This window comes from Ovis canadensis, chromosome 1, assembly GCF_042477335.2.
Source record: "Ovis canadensis isolate MfBH-ARS-UI-01 breed Bighorn chromosome 1, ARS-UI_OviCan_v2, whole genome shotgun sequence".
NCBI lineage: Eukaryota > Metazoa > Chordata > Mammalia > Artiodactyla > Bovidae > Ovis > Ovis canadensis.
Genome location: NC_091245.1, coordinates 168,074,466 through 168,102,055, shown reverse-complemented (window position 1 = coordinate 168,102,055; position 27,590 = coordinate 168,074,466). Strand labels below are relative to the sequence as shown.

The 27,590-nt window shown below is 38.7% G+C and overlaps 1 protein-coding gene across 1 annotated transcript; it reads right to left on the bottom strand.

Annotated features, from left to right (window-relative positions):
* Nucleotides 1-94: 94 nt before the first annotated feature.
* Nucleotides 95-27,534, bottom strand: LOC138419156 (transmembrane protein 45A-like). Its single transcript, XM_069551436.1, has 5 exons — nucleotides 27,345-27,534; nucleotides 26,433-26,645; nucleotides 22,209-22,393; nucleotides 12,669-12,814; nucleotides 95-513 (listed from the first exon to the last, which is right to left on the bottom strand). The coding sequence occupies exons 1-5, from the start codon at nucleotides 27,532-27,534 to the stop codon at nucleotides 420-422; spliced, it is 828 nt and encodes a 275-aa protein (XP_069407537.1). The 3' UTR covers nucleotides 95-419.
* Nucleotides 27,535-27,590: the final 56 nt, after the last annotated feature.

The window sequence follows — 27,590 nt, the reverse complement described above, 5'->3', positions numbered from 1 at the left end:
GAAAGAGATATCTCACGAAAAGGAATTTCAGTGTCACAAAGGTTCTGTCTTCATGATATAAAGGTGGGGTGCAGCTGAATAACAAAAATATCTGTGGTGTTTGAACCAAGATCCATGAATTTGTTTATTTCCCACTATAGCAAGATGGTAAACAAGTGAAATCCCATCTATGAGTTACAAGTGATAGTAAGCCCAGGAACTTTGAGCATATATATCTATTAGGCAAACAAAACAAATATTTTTCAGAATGTGAGCATCATGCTTTAACTAACCTAGGGAGAGCCACCTCAAGCCCCCAATATCATGACACCAAGAATCATTCTCAATCAGTTGTTCTCCAAACAAAAGGTAAACAGGCAAAACTGTAACTAAATAGAAAAAGAAAAACTTCATCTAGAAAGACTGGATGCCCATCAAAGTCACATCTCTTCTTCTGAATCTTGTTCTCGTTCAGCATTTTTCAGCAGTTCAGCTTCTGAAGGGCAGAACCTCGTAAATCGAGATTTAACCAACCTGAGGAGAATGAAAGTCATCTTACAGTATTCCATTTAAAATTAAAACCACAAACTATCTGTATCTATAGTACAACAAACTCTGACTTATCTGTGCAAATGGAAGAGGCACACCCCAAAAGAAAATCACTTTTATTTGGCTTTGGATTTACCTGCAAACATTTTGTGGATTAAAGCAGTCAATAAGCAAACAGACACAATAAACCTCTACTATGTAACATGATTGTTTGCATCATATTCAAAATTCATAACTTTAATTATTTCTAAGACAAACAAAAGAATCTCTGGACTGTAGTAGGCCCTGAAGAAACTGAGCTCAGCTGAGTATTACAAAAAGGAGCCCTGTCCTGAGAAGGAAGCCCATGAAGCCATCTCCTTCCCCAGGTTGAGCCCCATGTCAAGTCTGGGCTGTACTGCAGCCCTTACTGTGTCTTCAGAGAGCTGCTTCTATGCTGGCCCCAGGCTGTTCTATTACATGTGATGGTCCCTGATGCACTAAAAAGCTGAAAGAAGTAACCTCTATTCTTGTAACTGTTTTCATAGATTAAGAGAATCTGTAGATGCTAGGGGGAAATTTCAGCATTGGAAGATGCCAAGTTTCTTGGTAGCAGAAACTCAGCAGGCTCTCAACTTTTCTGATGTAATCAGAACTACGTAAAGCTTTTCCTGTGCAGGATTATTTGTGAAGAAATGGTGCTGTGCTGCTGCTGCTGCTGCTGCTGCTGCTGCTGCTGCTGCTGCTGCTGCTGCTGCTGCTGCTGCTAAGTCGCTTTAGTCGTGTCCAACTCTGCGCGACCCCATAGACGGCAGCCCACTAGGCTCCCCCATCCCTGGGATTCTCCAGACAAGAATACTGGAGTGGGTTGCCATTTCCTTCGCCAATGCATGAAAGTGAAAAGTGAAAGTGAAGTTGCTCAGTAGTGCCAAACTCTTAGCGACCCCATGGATTGTTAACTTCCAGAGGTACATAAGGATATGCAAACAAACTGATAAACCAAATCCAAAATCATTATTGTTTTATGAAAAACATCACCAGCCTATCTGTAACTTTACACTTCTTTTCTTTTTCTCCCAAAGAAGGTCTGGCCCACCCCTCTCAATACACCAGGGTTTTACTTGTGCTCTGGATCTCACTAGAGTATGAACTTGCTAAGAGCAGAAGCTTCATGTTATTTACTGCTCTAACTCTTGTCAGAGTCTAGAATAATCATAATAATTATTCTATGGTTCATAGAATAATTGTTTACTGATTCATAATAGTGGTTCACTGTGTACGTGATGATTCAGTGGACTGTGGAGCAATCCTACAGGAGTTCATATCACTCATCTACCCAGAGGTAATTCTTCAGTCACTTCCAATTCAACATTAATTTCTCCAACACACAACAACTGAATGGTATCAGTAACATCTACTGACTTATCAGAAGCCAAGAAAAACTATTCAAAATTGTTTGCCTTGATAATTAGTTGACCATCGACCTGGTTCCCAACGTTCTCAACTCTTCAAGGCATTGTTTTCATGAAAAGCTAATAGTTTTAATTAAGGTTAAAACTGGGACAGTGTATCATTTCATTTTTTAAACCCACATGGTTATCTCCACATTGCACAACCTGAGTAGGTGCTAAATGAAAGGGATTAATTAGTTAGCATATTCCTTAGATTCATTCTTGATGACTCTTCGGAAGTGAAACAAAGAACTAGCTATTTCTTGTAGTGCGTTGCCTACATGTGAAACTTCAATTTGCACACTTTCAAATATATAAATATGCATGCCAGCCCCTATATGCCAGCTGTTGTACTATAGTACTGTACTTTTCAAGGTCCTATATTGTGAGGTTAAAAATACTTCTTTATTTTTGTGTTTGTTTTTTATGTACATATTACTTGCAGTGTGGAAAACCTGGGTTTGATCCCTGGGTCGGGAAGATCCCCTGGAGAAGGAAATGGCAACCCACTCCAGTGCTCTTGCCTGGAGAATCCCATGGACAGAGGAGCTTGGTGGGCTATAGTCCACGGGTCGCAAAGAGTCGGACACGACTGAGCGACTTCACTTTCACTATTACGTGTGGGAAAAGTATTATAAACCTATTACAGCACAGTATGATATACAGATATATATACAATTGTGTTAGTAGGGTCCTAGACTAACTGTTGCACTTACAAGCAAATTGAACTTATGAACATGCTCTCAGAATGGAACGCATTTGTCTGTAGGGAATTTGCTGTAGAAATTGTTTACACGGTTAACAGTGTTAACACAGTGACTACTCCTGTTCCGGATTCCTCCTCTCTGAGTTATATCTGCTGTTGTTAGACGCCATCAAGCTGAGGCATATTCAGGTTCTGTCCACACCCTGAAGCCCTTGGTATTGGCACACACAGAAATGGCTACTGGGGAGAGATTGAGGGATGGAATAATAAAGAGGAAGTACAAATAATTGCTAGCTCCTGGAATGGTGCAAGTTCAGGAAACTAAGTTCAGGGTGTGTCTGGGCTTTTGCTCCCACATGTTCGCTTCTGCTCTTAATACAAGAGCAGAGCTGAGACTCTGGGTATACTTTCAGAGTTGAAGTGGAGATCAAAAGGCAAACTACCATCTACCATGAATTTGGTCATTTCTATTTTATTCTTCAAAATGGCTCACAAGAATCATTTGCTTGAAAAACCAACCTGAAAATGGGTAATATTTCTCTGTCCATCCAGAGGGGCTTTTGAAATACTTCTCTATCACAGTGACGTTTATGTAAGTTTATACGGGAAATACAGTAAAACACACAATAAGATTTCCCAACAGATGGGTCTTTCCTATGAGCTCTCATGAGAACAACAGGCATGGGACTAGATGAGGCAATCTTTAAACCATTATTCAGGAAAGCTGGAAAGCACAGCTTCATTTTTCAGAGATTTGAGGGGCAGCAGTTCCATAACACAGTTTTGTTTCCATGGTGATCTTTGTGCTTTGTCAAATAAAATCAGATAGAATGTCCTTAAAACCTATCACTTGTGACTGAGTTACAATCCACTTCACAGTCAAACCCAGATGTACAGATTTTCAAAGCTCTTCATGACTACAGGATTGAATTGAATTATCCTACATATAACCGCACTAAAAGTCAATATTCAATCTTTGTGATATTGTTTAATCTACTGCTTAATATTATATTAAAATATATAAGAATATAAGCCCTTGGCCTTATATTTCACAAGCAGTATGAGAGTAAAACTTAAAAGCATACAAAACATGATTCCCAAACAACTGAATCCTGTTTGAGTAGTTCTGAAGCAGAGCTGTTAAAACAGAAAATGTTTATTTAGAGTACGCCAAGATCAGTGAGAGATATGAAAAAGATCTTTTCCTCCAGGTAGCACAATCTAGTTAGCAGATAAGCCTAACATGAGCTAATAGTAAATATCACAAGATAGATCACAACTGTTAAAATGTGTGATCAAGACTAAAGTACTGTAAATTCATGCAAGGAGATAAGCAAAGACTAGAACAATCACTTAAGTTTTCATAGAAGAGATGAGCATTTGATTGGATATGCCGGGTAGAGACAACATGTTGTCAAGAAGTCCAGGGTGCCAGGGAAGGAGAGTCAGTTGCAAAAGTAAACATGGAGTTTCTGGTTTCTAGAAAACTATACTGGAGAAGGCAATGGCAACCTACCCCAGTATTCTTGCCTAGAGAATTCCATGGACAGAGGAGCCTGGTTGGCTACAGTCCATGAGGTCACAAAGAGTCGGATACGACTTCGCCTGTGTGTACTGAACTGTAACTTCCTCCAATTTTAAAGGAAAACTGGAGAAGGAAATGGCAACCCACTCCAGTGTTCTTGCCTGGAGAATCCCAGGGACGGGGGAGCCTGGTGGGCTGCCGTCTCTGGGGTCGCACAGAGTCGGACACAACTGAAGGGACTTAGTATTAGTAGTAGTAGAAAACTATACATGGGTAAGAGGCTCATTAGGGCTTCTTTTGGCTCCAGAACTGACATGGAATAGAGAGGCTTCTTGAAGGCCGGCTTTATTCTTGGAGGCTGCCCAAACCCTAAGGAGATGAGGCCCAGAAGTAAGCCTAAAATAACAGAGGAAGAAGTCAGGTTTCACTCAGTGGCAGAGTGAACCTTAACCACCAGTGCATACACATGCTTTGGGGGAACTGAATAGGACTAATAGAAATCATTCAATAAGCAGGTAGAATTTCAATCAGGCATAGCACTTAGACCTCTACAAGGAGGTAACTACAAATCAAAGCCTACGAGAGACATCTGGGAGCTAGACAAGGAAAAGGCTTCTTCACCCAGAGACACAGCACCAAAGCTCTTTAGCAGTAAAGCCCAAAGAAGCACACAGCAGTAGAGGTAGCTGCAGAAACATCTAGAGAGAGGACTAGAAAGCTAGTTTGGGCAGAGGCTGAGACCCAACTGGGCCTCGAATCAACTACTGAATTTAGGGATCTAGAGAACATGCTAGACATGCACTATCCAAAATGATGGTCACTATGTATATATGAAAGCTAAAATTAATTAAAATTAATGTAGCACTGGGTTGGGAAGATCCTCTGGAGAAGGAAATGTCAAACCACTTCAGTATTCTTGCCTGGGAAGTCCCACAGACAGAGGAGCCCTGCTGAGCTACAGGACATGGGGTCGCAAAAGAGTCAGATATGATTTGGCAACTAAATAGCAACAACAATAACAAGGCACACGTCAAGTATGCAATTATCACACATAGATCATGGCCATATGATGGAGACTGCAGATATAGAACACTTCAATCAGTGCTAAAGTCTGAAGGATTAGAGCCTACATGATTAATAGTTGGAATCAGCCAAGCCAACTGTGGTTTGGCATTGGCTACCATGCTAATGGAAATAAGGAACCATGCTCATTCCATTCCGTTCCTAATCATCCTTCAAGATGTAGCTTAATTCTCAATTGTGAGGAGGCCTCCTGTGTGTTCCAATAGTGCTTTATTCTTACATTATTTCCACTTATCATACTATATTTAAACTGTCTCTCTCTCCCCATAGGGTCTATCTCTTATACAATTTTTGATACAGAAAAGAAGGAGAACAAGAACAAGAAGAATAAAAAAAACAACAAGAGTGGGTGGGGGAGGTGGTTCAATAGCAGCCTAGGAAGGTCCTGCATTCACCTCCTCTCATGGACACAGCAAATCTACAGCTACATAAGGAACAATTCCCTATGGAAATAGAAAAAGACCTGAAAACTAGCCAAACAGCTCCTCTACAATGAAGGACAAAAGGTCTACAGTGAGATGGATAAAAGGGGCAGAGACATGGTCCCACCAAAAACCCCACCTCCAGGGTGGAGACCCACAGTCAATGAGATCTCACAGATACAGAGCTTCTTCCTGAGGAGCAAGAATTTGTGCCCTATATCAGGCACCTGAGCCCTTGGGACTTGCATTGATGAGATGAGCCCCTAAAACATCTGGCTTTGAAGACCAACAGGGCTGATGTCCAGAAGAACCAAAGGGCTGTAAGGAATGGAGATTCCACTCTTAATGGGCTTGCATGCAGACTCACCCACCTGGCCATACAGCACAAAAATCACAGTTGGAAGACTCCAGACCATATGTGAATGGGACTCATTTGCTAATCTTAAAGCATCTGCCAGCAAGGAAGAAATCTGTTAGGATTCTCTCCCAGGAAAGGCAGCACTGGCAGGTACAATTTTTGCTTTCTTCCCTCTCTATTTTGCTAGTGCCAGCATTTTTGTACTCTCATTCTAACTTGCTAGCACCAGTGTTATATCAGAGGAGAAATTAAAAACCACCTGGAGACAAGTGGAAAATGGAAATACAACATACCAAAATCTATGCAGTGCAACAAAAGCAGTTGTAAGATGGAAGTTTATAGCAATAGTCCTACCTCAAGAAATAAGAAAAATTTCAAATAAACAACCTCACTTTTACACCAAAGGGAACTAGAAAAAGAAGAGCAAAAAAAAAAGCCCAAAATTACTATAAAGAAGGAAATAGTAAAGATCAGAGTAGAAATAAATGAAATAGAAAGTGAAGAGACAATAGAAGAGATCAGTGAAACAAACAGCTGGTTATTTGAAAAAATTTAAACAAAATTGACAAACCTTTAGCTAGACTCACTAAGGAAAAAAGAAAATGAAAATGAAATGTTAGTCATTTAGTCATGTCTGATTCTTTGTGAGCCCATGTAGCCTGCCAGGCTGCTGTGATCATGGGATTCTCCAGACAAAAATACTGAAATGGGGTGCCATTTCCTTCTCCAGGGGATTTTCCCTACCCAGGGATCAAACCAAGGTCTCCCACATTGCAGGCAGATTCTTTACCATCTGAGCCACCAGGGATGGAATAAAAGAGAGAAGGCTCAAATAAAATCAGAAATAAAACAGGAGAAACCAACATTACCCTCACACTAAAATCAGACAAAGATATCACATACAAAAAAGAAAATTACAGGTCAATATCACTGATAGAAATAGGTGCAAAACTTTCAACAATATAAGTAAACTGAATTAAAGCTATATTAAAAGGATCAAATACCCTGATCAAGTGGGATTTATTCCAGGGATGTAAAAATAGTTCAACATCCACAAATTAATCAATGTAATATATCACACTAACAAAAAGAAGGATTAAAATCATATGATTATCTCAATAGATGTATAAAAACATTTGACTAAATTCAACATCATTTATGATAAAAACTTTCAACAAGTGGATATAAAAAGATGTATCCTAACATAATAAAGACCATATACAACATGCTCATAGGTAACACCATACTCGGTGATGAAGTCATGAAATTTTATTCCTTAAAATCAGGACCAAGACAATAAGGTTCACTCTTACTACTTTTAGTCAAAATAAAGTTTAAGTTCTGGCCATAGCATTTAGGCAAGAAAAAAAGGCATCCAAATTGCAAAGGAAGCAGTAAAACTGTTACTATTTGCAGATGACATGATACTCAATACAGAAAATCCTAAAGGCTCCACCAAGAAAACCATTAGAATTAATAAATAAATTTAGTAAAGCTGCATGGTACAAAATCAATATGCAAACCTGTTACATTTTATACAGTAACAAGGAACTATTAGAAAGAGATATTAAGAAAACAGTCCCATTTACAATGGCATCAAAAAGAATAAAATACCTATGAACAAATTTAACCAAGGAAATGAAAGACCTATATGCTAAAAACTATAAAACATTGATAAAAATAATTGAAGAAGACACAAATAAATGGAATGATATTCCATGCTTATGGACTGGAAAAATTAATATCATTAAAATGTCTACATTACCCAAATTGATCTACAGATTCAATACAATCTCTGTCAAATGATGAATGGCATTTTTCACAGAAATAGAACAAACAATCCCAAAGCTTGTATGGAATCACAAAAGATCCTGAAGAGTCAAAAAGAAGTTGTTGTTCTTCTTAAAAAAGAAGAACAAAGCTGGGGAGGAATCATACTTTCTAATTTCAGACTATACAACAAAGCTATAAAACCAAAACAGTATGATATTGGCATAAAAACAAACCCATAGATCAATGACACAAAATAAAGAACTAAACTCATAAATAAATGGTCAATTAATTTATGATAAAGGAGGCAAGAATATAAAATGAGAAAAGGCCAGTTTTTTTGTTGTGCTGGGAAAATTGTACAGCCACATGCAAAATAATGAAACTGGGACACTATCTTATACCATACATAAAAACTAACTCAAAGTGGATTAAAGTCTTTAACGTAGGACTAAAACCATAAAAATCCTAGAGAAAAATATAAGTGGTAAGTTCCTTGATATTGCTCTTGTTGATATTTTCTGGATCTGACTCCAAAGGAATAGGCAATAAAAGAAAAACCAAACAAATGGAACTACATCAAATAGAAAGCTTCTGCACAATGAAGGAAACCATCAACAAAATAACAAGGAAACACTGAATGGAAGAAGATATTCCTAAATGATATCTGATAAAGGTTATATCCAAAACACATAAAGAAAGCAAACAACCCAATAACAACAACAACGAAAATTCAATTTAAAAATAGACAGAGAATCTGAATAGACGTTTTTCCAAAGAAGACCTACAGACAACTAAAAGGCACACCTCCAGAACAGCTGTTATCAAAAGGACAAGATATAACAAGTATTGGCCAGAATATAGACAAAAGAGAACCCTGATGTACTATTTGGTGGAAATGTAAATTGGTATAGCCACTATGGAAAACAGCATAAAGTGTCCTCAAAAAATTAAAAACAGAAATACCATACAATCCAGCAAATCCAGTTCTGGATATTTATCTGAAGAAAATGAAAACACTAATTCAAAAAGGCACCTCTAGGTTCACTGTACTGTATTTATAATATAATAACCAAAATATTTGGGTTTCCCCAATGGCTCAGGGGTAAAGAATCTGCCTGCAGGGCAGAAGATGTAGGAGAGGTGAGTTTGATCCCTGGTCAGGAACATCCCCTGAAGAAGGAAATGGCAACCCATTCCAGTATTTTTACCTGGAGAATCCCATGGACAGAGAAGCCAGCGGGTTATAGTTCACAGGGTCGCACAGAGTCAGACACAACTGAACACACACACACAAACCAAGATATGGGAACAAATATCTATCAACTGATGAATGGATAGAGGAGATGTTTTATATATGTGTTTATACAAGATAAATATTTTATACTTATATGTATATAATAGAATATCACTCAACCATAAAAAAGAATGAAATGGACCTTGAGGTATTAGGCTAAACACAATAAGACAGATAGAGAAAGACAAATACCAAATGATTTTGCTTATCTGTGAGATCTAAAACAGAAAGGAACAAACAAAACAAGGAACAGATTCATGGTTGCCAGAGTTGGGGGAGGTAGGCAAAAATGGGTGAAGGGGATCAAAAGGTACAAAATTTCAGCTTTAAAATAAGTAAGTCTTATAGTTTTGGGAATACAGGTCTTTGGTCTCCTTAGGTAGGTTTATTCCAGGATATTTTATTCTTGTAGTGGGGTTGTTATTCTTGTTATTACCAAGTTGTTATTCTTGGTAAATGGGATTGTTTCTTGAATTTTCTTTCTGATCTTTTATTGTTAGTATACAGACAGTGGCTCAGAGGTTAAAGCATCTGCCTGCAATGCGGGAGACCTGGGTTCGATCCCTGGGTCGGTATCCCCTGGAGAAGGAAATGGCAACCCACTCCAGTATTCTTGCCTGGAGAATCCCATGGACGGAGGAGCCTGGTGGGCTACAGTCCATGGGGTCGCAAAGAGTCGGACACGACTGACCAAGAGACTTAACTATAGATAAGAACAGACTTCTATGTATTAATTCTGTAACCTGCAAATTTACCAAATTCATAATGAGCTCTAGTAGTTTTCTTTTGGTATTTTTAGGATTTTCTAAAACATTTTCTACGTGTATAGTATCATGTCATTTGCAAACAGTGACATGAATTTAACTTCTTTCTCATTTGAATTTCATGTATTTCTTTCTCTTCTCTGATTGCTATAGCTAGGACTTCCAAAACTAAGTCAAATAGAAGTGGTGAGAGTGGTCCTTTTTGTCTTGTTCCTGATCTTAGAGGAAAGGCATTTAGCTTCTCACCAATAAATACGATTGTTAGTTATAGTTTGTCATATATGGGGTTTATTATGTTGAGGTATGGTCCCTCTATGCCCACTTTCTGGAGTTTTTATCATAAATGGGTGTTGAATTTTGTCTAAAGCTTTTTCTGCATCTATTGAGATGATCATATCACCTCACACCAGTCAGAATGGCTAATCATCAAAAAATCTACAAACAACAAATGCTTGAGAGGGTGTTGAGAGAACACCCTCCTACACTGTTGATGAGAATGTAAATTGCAGCCACTATGGAGAACAGTATGGAGATTCCTTAAGAAGCTAAAAATAGAGTTACCATATGATCCTGCAATCCCACTCCTGGGCATACAACGAGAGAAAAACGTGATCCAAAAGGATACATGCACCCCAGTGTTCACTGAAGCATTCTTGACAGTAGACAAGATATGGAAGCAACCTAAATGTCCATCAGTAGAAAATGGATAAAGAATGTGTGGTACATATTTACACAATGGAATATTACTCAGCCATTAAAAAGAATACTGCTATTTGCAGCAACATGGGTAGACCCAGAGATTGTCATATTTAGTAAAGTAAGTCAGACAGAGAAAGAAATATCATATCTTATTTATGAAACAGAAATAGACTCACAGACTTAGAGAAGGAACTTATAGTTACAGGGGAGAACAGTGGGGGGAGGGATATTTAGAGAGTTTGGAATTGATATGTACACACTGCTGCCTCTAAAATGGATAACCAAAGAGGACTGACTGTATAGCATAGGGAACTCTGTTAAATATTCTGTAATAAACTAAGTGGAAAAAGAATTTGAGTTATATATATAACTGAATCACTATTCTGTACACTTTAATTAGCACAACCCTGTTAATCAACTGTACTACAATATAAAATTAGATACATGTAAATGTATAACTGAATCACTATCCTGTATACTTTAATTAGCACAACACTTAATCAACTGTACTATAATATAAAATTAAAATTGTAAAAAACAGAATAAGTCATGGGGATTTTGTATATAACACAGTGACTATAATCAAAAATATTGTATTGCAGATGTGAAAGTTGGTTAAAAAAGTAAGTCTTGAAAGTTCTCATCACAAGAAAAAAATTTTGTAACATTAATATGGTGACAGATGGTGTAACTATTAATAGACTGATTGTGGTGGTCATTTTGCAATGTATACAAAAGTTGAATCATTATGTTGTACAAAATGAAACTAGTATAATGTTGTATGTCAATTGTGGTGGCTGTTGTTTAGTCTCTAGGTTGTGTCTGACTCTTTGCAGCCCCTTAGGCTATAGCCCACCAGGCTCCTCTCTCCATGGGATTTCCCAAGCAAGAATACTGGAGTGGGTTGCCATTTCCTTCTCCAGGGGATGTTCCCAACCCAGGAACCGAACCCCCATCTCTTGCATTAGCAGGCTAATTCTTTACCACTGAACCACCAGGGAAGCCCATGTCAACTGTACTTCAGCTGAAAAAGAAATCTATCATAGGAACCAAAGCGGGGAAAAAAAGAGCAAGGGTAAGAAGAATTTCTGTTGAGCTCTTATTATATTAAGGGCAGTTTAATGATATGATCTCATTTAGGTACCATCATTATCCTCATTTTGCAGACAACAAAACTGATATTTAATGTAGTTAAATAATTTACCCAAAGTCTTTTAGCTGACAAGAAGCAGAGCTGGAAACATGGGTTCTTAGCAATCTGTTACATTGCTCCTCACCCATCATGAATCACTGTATCAAAGTCCTTGTAAAAACATGAAGCATTCAACTTAATCTTACTGTTACAAATATTATAGCAAATATCAAATTAATTAGATACTCAAAGTTAATGAGAGGCATACATGTTGGTCAAAAATGCCACCACGTTTGGGAAGTGTCATAACTGATGTACACATGAGCAAATGGAGGGGGCTCACTGCAGGTATGTTGATGACCATTTGGGAAAGAAAACAGAATATGCAGAGACGTGAAGGCACAGAAGAACATATTGAAGGGTGATGCATAGGTTCAGAGTACAGCAGAGACACTCTAGCTATTCCAATCTTAAACCAGCATTTATTATTTTAATTGGAAATGTTTGTGTTTATAAATAATCTTCTGCTATATTACCCTGTTTGCGGAGTGCTAAGGAATAAAATTGGAGAAGGCAATGGAAACCCACTCCAGTACTCTTGCCTGGAAAATCCCGTGGACAGAGGAGCCTGGTGGGCTGCAGTCCGTGGGGTCGTGAAGAGTCGGACACGACTGAGCGACTTCACTTTCGCTTTTCACTTTCATGCATTGGAGAAGGCAATGGCAGCCCACTCCAGTGTTCTTGCCTGGAGAATCCCAGGGACGGGGGAGCCTGGTGGGCTCCCATCTATGGGGTCGCGCAGAGTCGGACACGACTAAAGCTACTTAGCAGCAGCAGCAGCAAGGAATAAAATACCTCTTTGAACTTAAAATTCAGACTGTCGAGTTTGATGATCACATACCAAAAAAAAAAAAAAAACACCAGAATTTCTATGAACAAAAATCACTAACTTACCAGGTGACAAAGGCATAAATCGCTCCAGTGATGATAATGGCTGTTGCATAATGCCAGCAAAAGCACATGGTGAGAAACGTAATGTTGTTATGATCCCCTAAATCCCAAGGAGGGCCTCCGTTGAGGGGATAAAGGACAAACCCAATCTGTAATTTAAAAGAAAGAGTGAACATTAAAGCATTACCAGCCATATTCCCAAAGATGGTGCAGTTCAAAATGCTTTCTTTCAAGATTAATGGTGACAGATAACTCCCATTATCTGAGATGCTACAGATGAGAAACTATCTGTTTTACTAAGAAAGACAATATCTACTAAATCATATTTTTGCAAAAATGTTTAGGATATTTACAGATCAATTTTCAAAATATGACTACTTTGGCCACCTCATGTGAAGAGTTGACTCATTGGAAAAGACTCTGATGCTGGGAGGGATTGGGGGCAGGAGAAGAAGGGGACGACAGAGGATGAGATGGCTGGATGGCATCACTGACTTGATGGACGTGAGTCTGAGTGAACTCCGGGAGTTGATGATGGACAGGGAGGCCTGGCATGCTGCGATTCATGGGGTCGCAAAGAGTCGGACACGACTGAGCAACTGAACTGAACTGAACTGAGTCATCTCTGTAGATTGGTAGACTTTCAGAGAATTTGGTAGGATTCTAAGTTGCTCAGTTTCACTCTGTTATTTCAAAATCACAGTTGGTTTTTTTTTTTAAGTTTTTGAAATAAACAAAGCCCACTGGTAACATTATATTTATACTTAGAGTTTGTCTCCCAAGATCAGGAGCAAGACAGAGTGTTTGATTTTACCATTTCTGTTCAACACTGTACTAGAAGTTCTAGCCAGAGCAACTAGTCAAGAAAAATAGATAAAGGGCATCCACACTGCAAAGGAAGAAGTAAAACTATCTATGTTCACAAATAAAATGATCTTATGTACAGAAAATTCTAAAGAATCCACAAAAAGCCTATTAGAGCTAATAAATGAATTTAGCAAACTTGCAGGATACAAAATCAACACTCAAAACATGTAATGGACAATTCAAACAAATAAATTAGGGGAACAACTCCACTTATAAAAGCACTGAAAAGAATAAAATATTTAGGAATAAATTTAATCAAGGAGGTTCAAGTAGTGTACCTTGCAAACTACAAAACATTGTCAAAAGAGATCAAAGATCTAAATAAATGAAAGTATACCGCATGTTCATGAACTGGAGCATTTAATATTGTTAAGATGGCAATAGCACCCAAAGCACTCCACAGATGCACTATGATCCCTATCAAAATCCCAATGGTCTTTTTTTCGCAGAAATGGAAATCTGATTGTAAAATTTATGTGGTATTGCAAGGGACCCTGAATAGCCCAAACAGCCTTGAAAAAGTAAAGCAAAGTTGTAAGTCTTACACTTAGTGATTTCAAAACTTACGACAAAAACTATAATAATCAAAACATTGTGGTACTAACATAATGGTAGACATACAGATCAATGAAATAGAATTGTGAGTCCAGAAATAAGACCATAAACCTGTAATAAATTGGTTTTTGACAAGAGTGCCAAGGCCATTCAATGGGGAAGTTTAAGTCTCTTCAACAACTGGTGCTGAGACAAATGAATCTATACATGCAAAAAATATATATATTATTTACCCTTATTTTATACCATATATAAAAATTAACTCAAAATGAATCAAAAACCTAAATATGAGAACTAAAATCATACCTTCTGGAAGAAAACATAAGGAAAAATTTCATGTCCTGGGTTTTAGTGATGATTTCTTATACATGACACCAAGACACATTAAAATAAAGAATTTTTGTACATCAAAGGACAGTATCAAGAAAATAAAAAGAAAATCCTCTGCATAGGAGAAAATCCTTGCAAATCATGTCTCTAATAAGGAATTGATATCTAGAATATATAAAGAAGTCCTAAATCTCAACAAAAAGCCAAAAAAAATTTAATGGGCAAAGGGCGAGAAGACTCATTTCCCAAGAGGCATACAAATGGTTGATAAGCTCAAAAAAATGATGAATATCGTCAAGTTATTAGAGAAATACAAACCAAAACCACTATGAGATACCACTTCACTATGAGATATTAGTATCCCCTAGGGTGGTAGTAATAATAAGTAACAAGTATAGGTAAGGATATGGCAAAAGTGGAATCCTTATGCATTGCTGGTGAGAATGTAGAATGGTTTAGCCATGTGAAAAACACTTTGACAGTTTCTCAAAAAGTTAAATGTAGAATTATCACATGACCTGGCAATTTTATTCTAGGTACTATATATGCCCCACATAATTGAAAAGAGGTATTAAAAAAAAATTCCTACACAAAATTACATGACAGCATTTACACAAGGGCCAAAAGCTGAATAAAATCCAAATGTCCATCAATTGATGATGAATAAGCAAAATGTGGTTGCTCCATATAACAATATTATTCAACCATAAGAAATAATGACATATTAATACATAATACAACATGAATGAATATAACATAATGAAAACATTATGTTAGAGAAAGAAGCTAGACACAAAAGGTAACAGCTTTTTTATTTATCTATTTATGTTTGGCTTTGCTGGGTCTTCGTTGCTGTGCACGGGCTTTCTCTAGTTGCAGCAAGCAGCTACTACTCTTTGTTTTGGTGTGTGGGCTTCTTCTCATTGCTGTGGTTTCTCCAGTTGGGGAGCACAGGCTCTAGGATGCACAGGCTTCAGTCATTGTGGAGCACAGGCTTAGCTTCTCCATGTCATGTGGAATGTTCCCGGACCAGAGATCGAACCAGTGGTCCCTGCACTGGTAGGTGAATTCTTATCCATTGCGTCACCAGGGAAGTCCAAAAGAAAACATATTGTATGGGGCAGGGTGAAGGACAGTGACTTGGATACAAGGGTCTGTGTGAGTCATCTCAGCAGTATGATACAGTTTGAATAATCAGTACCGAGACAGTAGTTGGTCCCATGAAGACATGGTACTATTTCTCCCTTAAAACACAGATTATAGACTAGCAGATCCTGAGCCACATCTATATCACAGACATACTTTGCCTGCCCTGCATATTTTTAAAATAGTTTGAATTAGTTTACAACACTTCTAAAATTAGGGAACTTCACGCAAAAGTACATCTCAGCTTATTTCTAAAAATAGAAATATCTGGCCACACCAGACCTATGTTCCAAAGCATGAATAGAAACATGTGTTCTCCATTGATTCATCATTCAGGTTGGTAGCTGCCTGACCAAGTGGAGCAGGCCAGAGGCCTTCATTTTACACTGGTGCTATGTACTTTATTTATTAATCAATGTCACATTCATAAATTTTTCTTTTTTTTTTATTTTATTTTATTTTATTTATTTATTTTTTTTTTAAATTTTAAAATCTTTAATTCTTACATGCATTCCCAAACATGAACCCCCCCTCCCACCTCCCTCCCCATAACATCTTTCTGGGTCATCCCCATGCACCATCCCCAAGCATGCTGCATCCTGCGTCCGACATAGACTGGCGATTCAATTCACATGATAGTATACATGTTAGAATGTCATTCTCCCAAATCATCCCACCCTCTCCCTCTCCCTCTGAGTCCAAAAGTCCGTTATACACATCTGTGTCTCTTTCCCTGTCTTGCATACAGGGTCGTCATTGCCATCTTCCTAAATTCCATATATATGTGTTAGTATACTGTATTGGTGTTTTTCTTTCTGGCTTACTTCACTCTGTATAATTGGCTCCAGTTTCATCCATCTCATCAGAACTGATTCAAATGAATTCTTTTTAACGGCTGAGTAATACTCCATTGTGTATATGTACCACAGCTTTCTTATCCATTCATCTGCTGATGGACATCTAGGTTGTTTCCATGTCCTGGCTATTATAAACAGTGCTGCAATGAACATTGGGGTACATGTGGCTCAACTCCAGAAAAATAAACGACCCAATCAAAAAATGGGCCAAAGAACTAAATAGACATTTCTCCAAAGAAGACATACGGATGGCTAACAAACACATGAAAAGATGCTCAACATCACTCATTATTAGAGAAATGCAAATCAAAACCACAATGAGGTACCACTTCACACCAGTCAGAATGGCTGCGATCCAAAAATCTGCAAGCAATAAATGCTGGAGAGGGTGTGGAGAAAAGGGAACCCTCCTACACTGTTGGTGGGAATGCAAACTAGTACAGCCACTATGGAGAACAGTGTGGAGATTCCTTAAAAAATTGCAAATAGAACTACCTTATGACCCAGCAATCGCACTGCTGGGCATACACACCGAGGAAACCAGAATTGAAAGAGACACATGTACCCCAATGTTCATAAATTTTTCTAAAATATCAGAGCTGAAATAAGCTAGATAGTCTATAATAACTCCTTCCTGCCCTTCTCTACATCCCAGGGGCCAGACTCCTTTTCTTGTCTCTATTTTACAGATAAGAAAACTAAGTAAGGCATGAGCCTGCCCCTTTGTCTCCAAACAGACAAAAAGGCCAGCTCCTGAGTCACCAGGGAAGTCCAAAAATATGGAAGTGGATAGCCTATCCGTTCTCCAGGGAATCTTCCTGACCTAAGAATTGAACCAGGGTCTCCTGCATTGCTGGTGGATTCTTTACAAGCTGAGCTACCAGGGAAGCCTATATATTGCTTCAGTTCAGTTCAGTTGCTCAGTACTGTCAGATTCTTTGTGACCCCATGGACTGTAGCACTCCAGGCTTCCTTATACATCACCAACTCTTACAGCCCACTCTAACTCATGTCCATTGTGTTGGTGATGCCATTCACCATCTCATCCTCTGTCGTCCCCTTTTCCTCTCGCCTTCAATCTTTCCCAGCATCAGGTTTTTTCCAGTAAGTTGGTTCTTTGCATCAGGAAGCCAAAGTATTCAAGTTTCAGCTTCAGCATTAGTCTTTCCAATAAATTTTCAGGACTTATTCCTTTAGGATTGACTGGTTGGATCTCCTTCCAGTCCAAGGGACTCTCAAGAGTCTTCTTCAACACTACAGTTCAAAAGCATCAATTCTTCAGGCACTCAACTTTCTTTATAGTCCAACTCTTACATCCATACATGACTATTGGAAAAACCACAGCTTTGACTAGATGGACTTTTGTTGGTAAAGTAATGTCTCTGCTTTTTAATAGCTGTCTAGGTTAGTCATAGCCTTACTTCCACAGAGCAAGGATTTTAATTTCATGTCGGCAGTCACCATCTGCAGTGATTTTAGAGCCCCCCAAAATAGTCTCTCACTGTTTCCAATGTTTCCCCATCTATTTGCTGTGAAATGATGGGACCAGATGCCATGATCTTAGTTTTCTGAATGTTGAGCTTTAAGCCAGCTTTTTCACTCTCCTCTTTCACTTTCATCAAGAGGCTCTTTAGTTCTTCTTTGCTTTCTGCCATAAGGGTCATGTTATCTGCATATCTGAGGTTATTGATATTTCTCCCGGCAATCTTGATTCAAGCTTGTACTTCCTCTAGCCCAGCATTTCACATGATGTATTCTGCATATAAGTTAAATAAGTAGGATGATAACATACAGCCTTGATGTACCCCTTTCTCTATTTGGAACCAGTCTGTTGTTCTATGTCCGGTTCTAACTGTTGCTTCTTGACCTGCATATACATTTCTCAGGAGGCAGGTAAGGTGGTCTGGTATCCCCAACTCTTTAAAAATTTTCCACAGTTTGTTGTGGTCCACACAACAAACACAGTCAAAGGTTTTGGCACAGTCAAGAAAGCAGAAGTAGATGTTTTTCTGGAACTCTCTTGCTTTTTCGATGATCCAATTGATGTTGGCAACTTGATCTCTGGTTCTTCTGCCTTTTCTAAAACCAGCTTGAACATCTAGAAGTTCACAGTTCATGTACTATTGAAGCCTGGCCCGGAGAATTTTGAACATTACTTTGCTAGTGTGTGAGATGCGTGTAACTGTGTGGCAGTTTGAGCATTCTTTGGCATTGCCTTTCTTTGGGATTGGAATGCAAACTGACCTTTTCCAGTCCTGTGGCCACTGCTGAGTTTTCCACATTTTCTGGCATACTGAATGCAGCACTTTCACAGCCATTTTGCCTTTTTGCCTTTCTTCTTGGGGATGGTTTTGATCCCTGTCTCCTGTACAATGTCACGAGCCTCCATCCATAGTTCTTTAGGCACTCTGTCTATCAGATCTAATCTTTTGAAGCTATTTCTCACTTCCACTATAATCATAAAGGATTTTATTTTGGTACCTGAATGGTCTAGTGGTTTTCCCTACTTCCTTCAATTTAAGTCTGAATTTGGCAGTAAGGAGTTCGTGATCTGAGCCACAGTCAGCTCCCATCTTGTTTTTTGCTGACTGTATAGAGTTTCTCCATTTGGCTGCAAAGAATAAATCAATCTGATTTCGGTATTGACCATCTGGTGATGTCCATGGATAGAGCCTTCTCTTGTATTGTTGGAAGAAGGTGTTTGCTATGATCAGTGCATTCTCTTGGCAAAACTCTGTTAGCCTTTGCCCTGCTTCATTTTGTACTCCAAGGCCAAATTTTCCTGTTACTCCAGGCAGCTCTTGACTTCCTACTTTTGCATTCCAGTCCCCCATAATGAAGAGGACATCATGTATGGAGAAGTAGTGGGAGAAAAACATTGTGAAAAGCAAATAACAATGTAATTTTATCAGCTTAAGATAGACTTTTGGGAATAAACATTCAAAGCAACCAAACATGGAAGCATAATAAATTTACCTAAGTCCCTGAAACATTTTCATTTCAGAAGAATCCAGCACAGAGGGGGCGAGGGACACGTACCATGGCTAAAGCTTCCTATCCTGCTAGTATGTTTGCTTGTATTGGTATCAAATATTCGTTTTTCTCCAAGTCTCAAATGTCATTTAGTCTGACCACCCAGTAAAGAAAAATACTAGTCTGGACATAATGATGGATAGAAAGTTTTAAAAATAATCTCATATTTATACCCTCAAAATTTAACCTCATATATCTTCCTTAGAAAAGCTCTTGGGGAAATATGAAAACATTATTACTCTGCCAAAAGGGATAACATTAAGCCAACCTATGCTCAGTTGCAAAAGTTCACAGCTTCCTCCCTCAGATATTTAATTAATTAATCATTAATTTTTAATGGAACACTAATTAGTTTCATCAGTTCTGCTGTTAATTGTATTATTACTTTACTCAGCTATCTTGGGTTTCCCCCTTTTATCTTACTTTCTTTATTTGAATATTTAGCTCTTTAAGAAATTGGATTGCATAAACTTATGGATAATCTTTAGCCCAAAAGATGGAATATACTTTCTTCTCAAATATATAGATTATACTACCACTGACATTGGGCTACATCCCAAAGAAGTCTTGACGCATTTCAAAGGGAACACATACAAAGCAATTGAAAACAAATAATAAAATAAAAAGAGTGTTTTTGGAAATTGAAAAGAATGTTTCTAAATAACTCATAAATTAAAGAGGAAAGCACATAGAAAATGCAACATTCAAAACTGCCCAAGGTGAAAGCTACCACATACAAAATTTCATAGGAGGTAGTTATATTAATGTTTAGGAGGAATTCTACAGTCTTAGGAATATTTATATAAAAATAAGAAAAATTAAATATAAGTGAATATTCAACTCAAAAAACTAGAAAGAGAGGGGAAGAATATAGCCTCATGACATTACAGAAAACTGAAAATTAGGAGAAACTGACAAATCCATAAATATAACATAAAATTTTAACATATCTCTATCAGAAAGTGAATGATCAACTAGATGGAAAGCAATTAGAAATAGAGAATATTTAGAAATATTTAATAAATATTTAGAATATTAAGAAATAGTCAATTAAAAAGAGTCAAAGAGCTTGACTTTACCCCTACATCCAGAGAAATCTTTAATTTCCTTTAGTTCCCCTGAATCCATCATGCCTACCCCAGACTTGGAGTCCACAGAGCTGCAGCCCAGCTCTGCTCAGTCTATGAATGTCTACTCTATTCTATTTCTATTCTATTCACTGGTGGCTTGCCCTGTTTTTGTTTGTGGTGTTTAATTTGCAACTATGTATTTTTAAACTCTCTTACTTTCATTTACTTTTCTATTCTTTTAATTTACTTTTTATTTTATAGGTATTTTTGACAGTTTATGTGTCATTGTTACATATTTGAAGCAGAGGCAATACACTGAAGCATAAACTCACTGTGTCATCTTGACCTGAAATTATCACTGTTAAATTTTTTTAATTTAATTTTAATTTTGAATTGGCAATACCAGAACATAGTAAAATATTCCAATCAAGAGATATAGAATGCATAATCACATCTTACATGCCATTCTATTTAGCTTCCCAACTGATGATAAATAATCTCACAATACAACATCTATATACCAACTGGTTAAATTCACTGATTATCAAATTATACCATGATAAGGTATTTGTTATTTTTTCCAAATCATTTTACCTTCAAAAACCCCCTGAATCTCGGCCCCTATTTACAAGCTTGTGCTCCAACAACCTTTCTACTCCCCCACATCTTTCTACTCCCCATAAGCTTAAATATCACATCTTTCCTAGCCCCCGTTTGACCACGATGTTTCTCTGAGTCTACCAGGGCTTTCTTATCAATCTTCACTGAAATGCAAATCCCTGGAAGAACCTCATCATCCCAAATCCCTGCACTTTAGTGACTAAAAATCTCCTCTAAGAAATCTTCTGTGATTAAACCACATTCACCTTTCATTCCAGACTTTCCTTATATCCATGAATGTATGTTCGGACAGAGGATGAGATGGTTGGATGGAGTCACCAACTCAATGGATATGAATTTGAGTAAACCCCAGGAGTTGATGATGGACAGGGAGGCCTGGTGTACTGCAGTCCATGGGGTCACAAAGAGTCGGACATGACTGACCGAACTGAACTGAACTGATAAAGTATATGTTCACTGATTGGAATACATGTTTTCAACAACACTCCAAGGTTAGGGAGTCAACAGTAAAAGTGCCTGGGATTTGGAGTCAGAGAGACCCACATTTAGATCCTAGTTCCACTACTGTGTGATCCTGAGCAAGTAACTTGCTCTCTCTGAGTCTCTTTATCAGTCAGTTAGGGATGATAATATCTAACTTCCAAGTTGTCTTGAAGACAAAATGAAAAGGAAACAATGTGTATGTAAAAGTCATGTCCAGGGGCCGGCACATACTTATTCCTCAATACATAATAATTCCCTCCCTTTCCTGTCTTCCTTATGTTTCTCGAGCTTATTACCCATTAGGCTTTAAGTGGCTTTAGCATCAGGAACTGCTTCCAGCTAAGCACCAGCTCAGAGTTCCTACCAAATGGATATTCAGGTGTGTGATGAAGGTGTACACCTCCCACCTCCTTCTGTCGCTATTCTCACTAGGGCCGCTGGGCCCCTCAAAGGCCTGCATTCTCACTACCAGCAGCATATCAGAAGGACGTCTTTGGGTTCCAGGGTACAACACCCACAAGCAAAGAGAGAAGGCCATCAGTGCAGACACCAGGCACATATCACTGGAGGCCCCAACTCACCTGCCAGAACCAGCTTCCCTGAAGCAGGAAAAGGCTTGTCCGCAGAAGTTCCACAGTTATATTGGCCTGTATGAAGAGCTCTGTGAAGGCAACTAGGCCTGTCAAACAGACGACCAAGAACAGAAGCTTGTGCACAAAGATGTCCAGCATTTCCCGGCCGTGAGTGTGATTGTAGAAGACAAAAGCTGTCAGAGGCAGAAAAAATAGTTTGTCTTTCTCAATGACACTACTGTTCCTCCCCCATCTCCACACAGCTTTATTTTTTTTGTTGTTCTTTTTTTTTTTTTAGTTTTTATTTTTACTTTATTTTACTTTACAATACTGTATTGGTTTTGCCATACATTGACATGAATCTACCACGGGTGTACATGCGATCCCAAACATGAACCCTCCTCCCACCTCCCTCCCCACAACATCCCTCCGGGTCATCCCCGTGCACCAGCCCCAAGCATGCTATATCCTGCATCGGACAGAGACTGGTGATTCGATTCTTACATGATAGTATACATGTTTCAATGCCATTCTCCCAAATCATCCCACCCTCTCCCTCTCCCTCTGAGTCCAAAAGTCCGCTATACACATCTGTGTCTTTTTTGCTGTCTTGCATACAGGGTCATTATTGCCATCTTTCTAAATTCCATATATATGTCCACACAGCTTTACATAAAGCACACACATTTGTCCAAAATATGAGGTGCCCACTGCTCCCCATAATAATGGAAATCTCTAGCATTTTTGGAGTCATCACTATACCTGTTTACGATGTAATCTTTGAAATCTCCTTTTCCCTTCCCTAGTCTTTATTCTCTTCTCCATTACATCGTGACATTTTCAACTAACTAAATTTCAAAGCATATTTTATGCAAAAGGATAAATAATAAGCATGATGAAGGCAGGGGACCAGGAGTTAGGGCAAATGGACAGATGAATGAAATAGTCTTTTCTTAAGCAATTTCGTCTACTGGAGGCAGCAAATATAAACACCAATAAAAAGAGTGGACTTCGATGGGTAGGGCAAGTTTCTCTGGAAGCTCCCAAGAAGTAGTAACTAACTATATTTTTAATCCTATGGACAGAATAGTGGCTTCAACTTCATCCTTTTCATTTGGATGTGGAGGAAAAGATGTTCATTCAAAATATGGTAACATCCGGAGAGTAGCTCTGGTGTGAATGGATATATGCAGATATGTATGGTTCAGTCCCTTTGCTGTCCACCTGAAACTATCACAGCATTGTTAATTGACTATACTCCAATATAAAATAAAAAGTTTAAAATAATATGATAACATCTGAGATAATGAGAATGATGCTGTTGGTGACTGTTGCCCAACTTTTATCTATCCCTTGTTCTCAAAGAGCATTTGGCAAAAGTGCTTATCTTTAGACATAGGAAGCAAGGTGGACATTAGAAAGGACTGCTTTTGATAATTGGGGGCTTTTTAGTTCTATGACCAATCTACCCCTTACATATAAAATGTTGTGGTTCAGTCATTAAGTCGTGTCCAACTCCTTTGTGACCCCATGGACAGTAGCCCACCAGGCTCCTCTTCCATGGGATTCTCCAGGCAACAGTACTGGAGTGGGTTGCCATTTCCTTCTCCATACATATAAAATAAATGAAAATAAAGCATTAAACACTTGTCATCAGTGTTTTCTTATGCAGTAACAGGGAGGCCAACTGAACAAAAAGTGTTAGGACCTCAATTGTATGTGACTGGATTTTTTGGACTCTGTTTTATCATGTAAATGTGGAGTTTCATTATATCAATATTAAAAAGGCTACTTCATCGGTATGGGAACTACTCTGCTTTGAGAGGTCTCTTTGTTGGAGGATATTTATGCTTTACTAACTTCAGAGAAGGAAATAACAACCCACTCCAGTATTCTTGCCTGGGAAATCTCACAGACAGAGAAGCCTGATGGATTTCAGTCCATGGGATCACAAAGAACTGGACACAACTGAGTGTCTGGGGAGGCCTTGCAAATAGCTGTGAAAAGAAGAGAAGCGAAAAGCAAAGGAGAAAAGGAAAGATATAAGCACCTGAATGCAGAATTCCAAAGAATAGCAAGAAGAGATAACAAAGCCTTCCTCAGCAATCAATGCAAAGAAACAGAGGAAAAGAACAGAATGGGAAAGACTAGAGATCTCTTCAAGAATATTAGAGATACCGAGGGAACATATCATGCAAAGACGGGCTCAATAAAGGACAGAAATGGTCTGGACCTAACAGAAGCAGAAGATATTAAGAGGAGGTGGCAAGAATACACAGAAGAACTGTACAAAAAAGATCTTCATGACCCAGATAATCACAATGGTGTGATCACTCATTTAGAGCCAGACATCTTGGAATGTGAAGTCAAGTGGGTCTTAGAAAGCATCACTACAAACAAAGCTAGTGGAGGTGATGACATTCCAGTCGAGCCATTTCAAATCCTGAAAGATGATGCTGTGAAAGTGCTGCACTCAATATGCCAGCAAATGTGGAAAACTCAGCAGTGGCCACAGGACTGGAAAAGTTCAGTTTTCATTCCAATGCCAAAGAAAGGCAATGCGAAAGAATGCTCAAACTACCCCACAACTGCACTCATCTCACATGCTAGTAAAGTAATGCTCAAAATTCTCCAAGCCAGGCTTCAGCAATATGTGAACCGTGAACCTCCTGATGTTCAAGCTGGTTTTAGAAAAGGCAGAGGAACCAGAGAACAAATTGCCAACATCCACTGGATCATGGACAAAGCAAGAGAGTTCCAGAAAAACACCTTTTTCTGCTTTATTGACTATGCCAAAGCCTTTGACTGTGTGGATCACAAAGAACTGAGGAAAATTCTGAGAGAGATGGGAATACCAGACCGCCTGACCTGCCTCTTGAGAGATCCGTATGCAGGTCAGGAAGCAACAGCTAGAACTGGACATGGAACAACAGACTGGTTCCAAATAGGAAAAGGAGTATGTCAAGGCTGTATATTGTCATCCTGCTTATTTAACCTATATGCAGAGTACATCTTGAGAAACACTGGGCTGGAAGAAGCACAAGCTGGAATCAAGGTTGCAGAAGAAATATCAATAACCTCAGATATGCAGATGACACCACCCTTATGGCAGAAAGTGAAGAGGAACAAAAAAGCCTCTTGATGAAAGTGAAAATGGAGAGTGAAAAAGTTGGCTTAAAGCTCAACATTCAGAAAACGAAGATCATGGCATCCGGTCCCATCACTTCATGGGAAATAGATGAGGAAACAGTGGAAACAGTGTCAGACTTTATTTTTTGGGCTCCAAAATCACTGCAGAAGGTGTTTGCAGCCATGAAATTAAAAGATGCTTACTCCTTGGAAGAAAAGTTATGACCAACCTAGATAGTATATTCAAAAGCAGAGACATTACTTTGCCGACTAAGGTCCGTCTAGTCAAGGTTATGGTTTTTCCTGTGGTCATGTATGTGAAGAAGGTCATGTGAAGAAGGCTGAGCGCCCAATAATTGATGCTTTTGAACTGTGGTGTTGGAGAAGACTCTTGAGAGTCCCTTGGACTGCAAGGAGATCCAACCAGTTCATTCTGAAGGAGATCAGCCCTGAGATTTCTTTGGAAGGAATGATGCTAAAGCTGAAACTCCAGTACTTTGGCCACCTCATGCAAAGAGTTGACTCATTGGGAAAGACCCTGATGCTGGGAGGGATTGAGGGCAGGAGGAGAAGGGGACGACCGAGGATGAAATGGCTGGATGGCATCACGGACTCGATGGACATGAGTCTGAGTGAACTCTGGGAGTTGGTGATGGACAGGGAGGCCTGGCATGCTGCAATTCATGGGGTCGCAGAGTCGGACACTAGTGAGCAACTGAACTGAACTGAACTGAGTGACTAAAGAGCAACAACAATGCTTCACTACTCTGAGCTCAGTTTGTTGTGTTAAAAATGGAAATAATGATCATCTCCAGGATAAACCTGAGATAAACGAGCATGGCAGGTGGTTCTTTAAGGCAGATGTGAAATTTGAATACAATACCTGAATGATTGTGCTTGTCCAGTTTTACTAAGTAAGTTAGTAGGGAAGGGAAATCTTTGGCATCCTGTCTAGGACACCTCAATAGTTTACCATGACCCAAACAGCTGGCCTACAGGTCAAGGCTGTACCAGGACACCAAAGGAAAGGTGCCCTTTATTGTTGTAAAGGGCTAGACAAATATCCAATAATAATGAAAGATAAATGAAAACACTCATACTTACCCTCCACAAATAAGGCATTTAATAGCATTAACTTGCTAAAGGAGGCAGGAAGTGACCTGATGGTGGAACATAAGATGTTTGTCACACCCAGCAGCCCAAAGAAGAGGTACATGGTAAAATGATGCCAGTCTAGGAGTCTAACCCACTGATCCTTTTTGTAGTCATATAAGATCAAGTGTGGTCCTCCAGGAACAAACTGTCCTGCAAGGATGCCTGCAGAAGGATAAATCACACTTTAAGCCATCTTTCCACAACTTTACTGAAAACTGAAGTGCAGAAGGATCAGCCTACAGCTTAGCCCAATATATTGTCTTTTTATGGCACTGATTCTTCTTTCTGGGCCACTATCTAACAGCTGAGCACTGGTTCTTCAGACAGGTTTAGAGCTTCAAAGACTGGTTTGGATAATCTCTTTTAATCAAAGACAGCCAATTTTGTCAAACAGCTAAGTCAGATCTTCAAAGCTAATGGTCTTAGTTCCACTGAGTTCCCCGATCAGTTCCACTGATGGACTAAGTTCCTATTTTAATCTAATGACTAGATAAATCCTGAGTAATTTTGGATTTAGATTTGTGAGATTAATCCTACAGCATCTGATTACTTCCTTCTTACACAGTACGTCTTGGGGTCAGGAGTTGTGCTTGGTTTAGGATTAAAATGCTAGAGTTCAGCTTCTCCCCAGTTAAGGATAACCAGATACAACTGAGCAACTGAAGTGAACTGTTAGAAAACCATGCTTGAACTGAATTGCTACATGATCAAGCAAAAAACAGAAATACAATTAGAATATGTATTCAGATGTATTTGAATAAAAAATTTATTTTAGTAATCTCTTGTTTTGATATTCAGTCTTCTCTTTGCATGTGAAAATACACCAAGAAAGCAAACTGAACACAAAAAAGGGTCACTCACCAATTAAAGCCGTTCCAACTAGCACGATTCCCTCCAACATTTCTGTTCGATAGAAGAATGCTTTGGAATCAAAGTAGGAAGTCGGCTTCTGCTTTTTGAAGGCATATTTCAGAACGCACTTTGTAGTCCACCAAATCCCAAGTATAATTAAGATGACTCCAGGGAAAGCATGGCCTTTGAAATCCCCCATGACTACCAAAATAAGAACATAGAGAAGATGAAGGCATTTCATTTCTAGAACTTGGC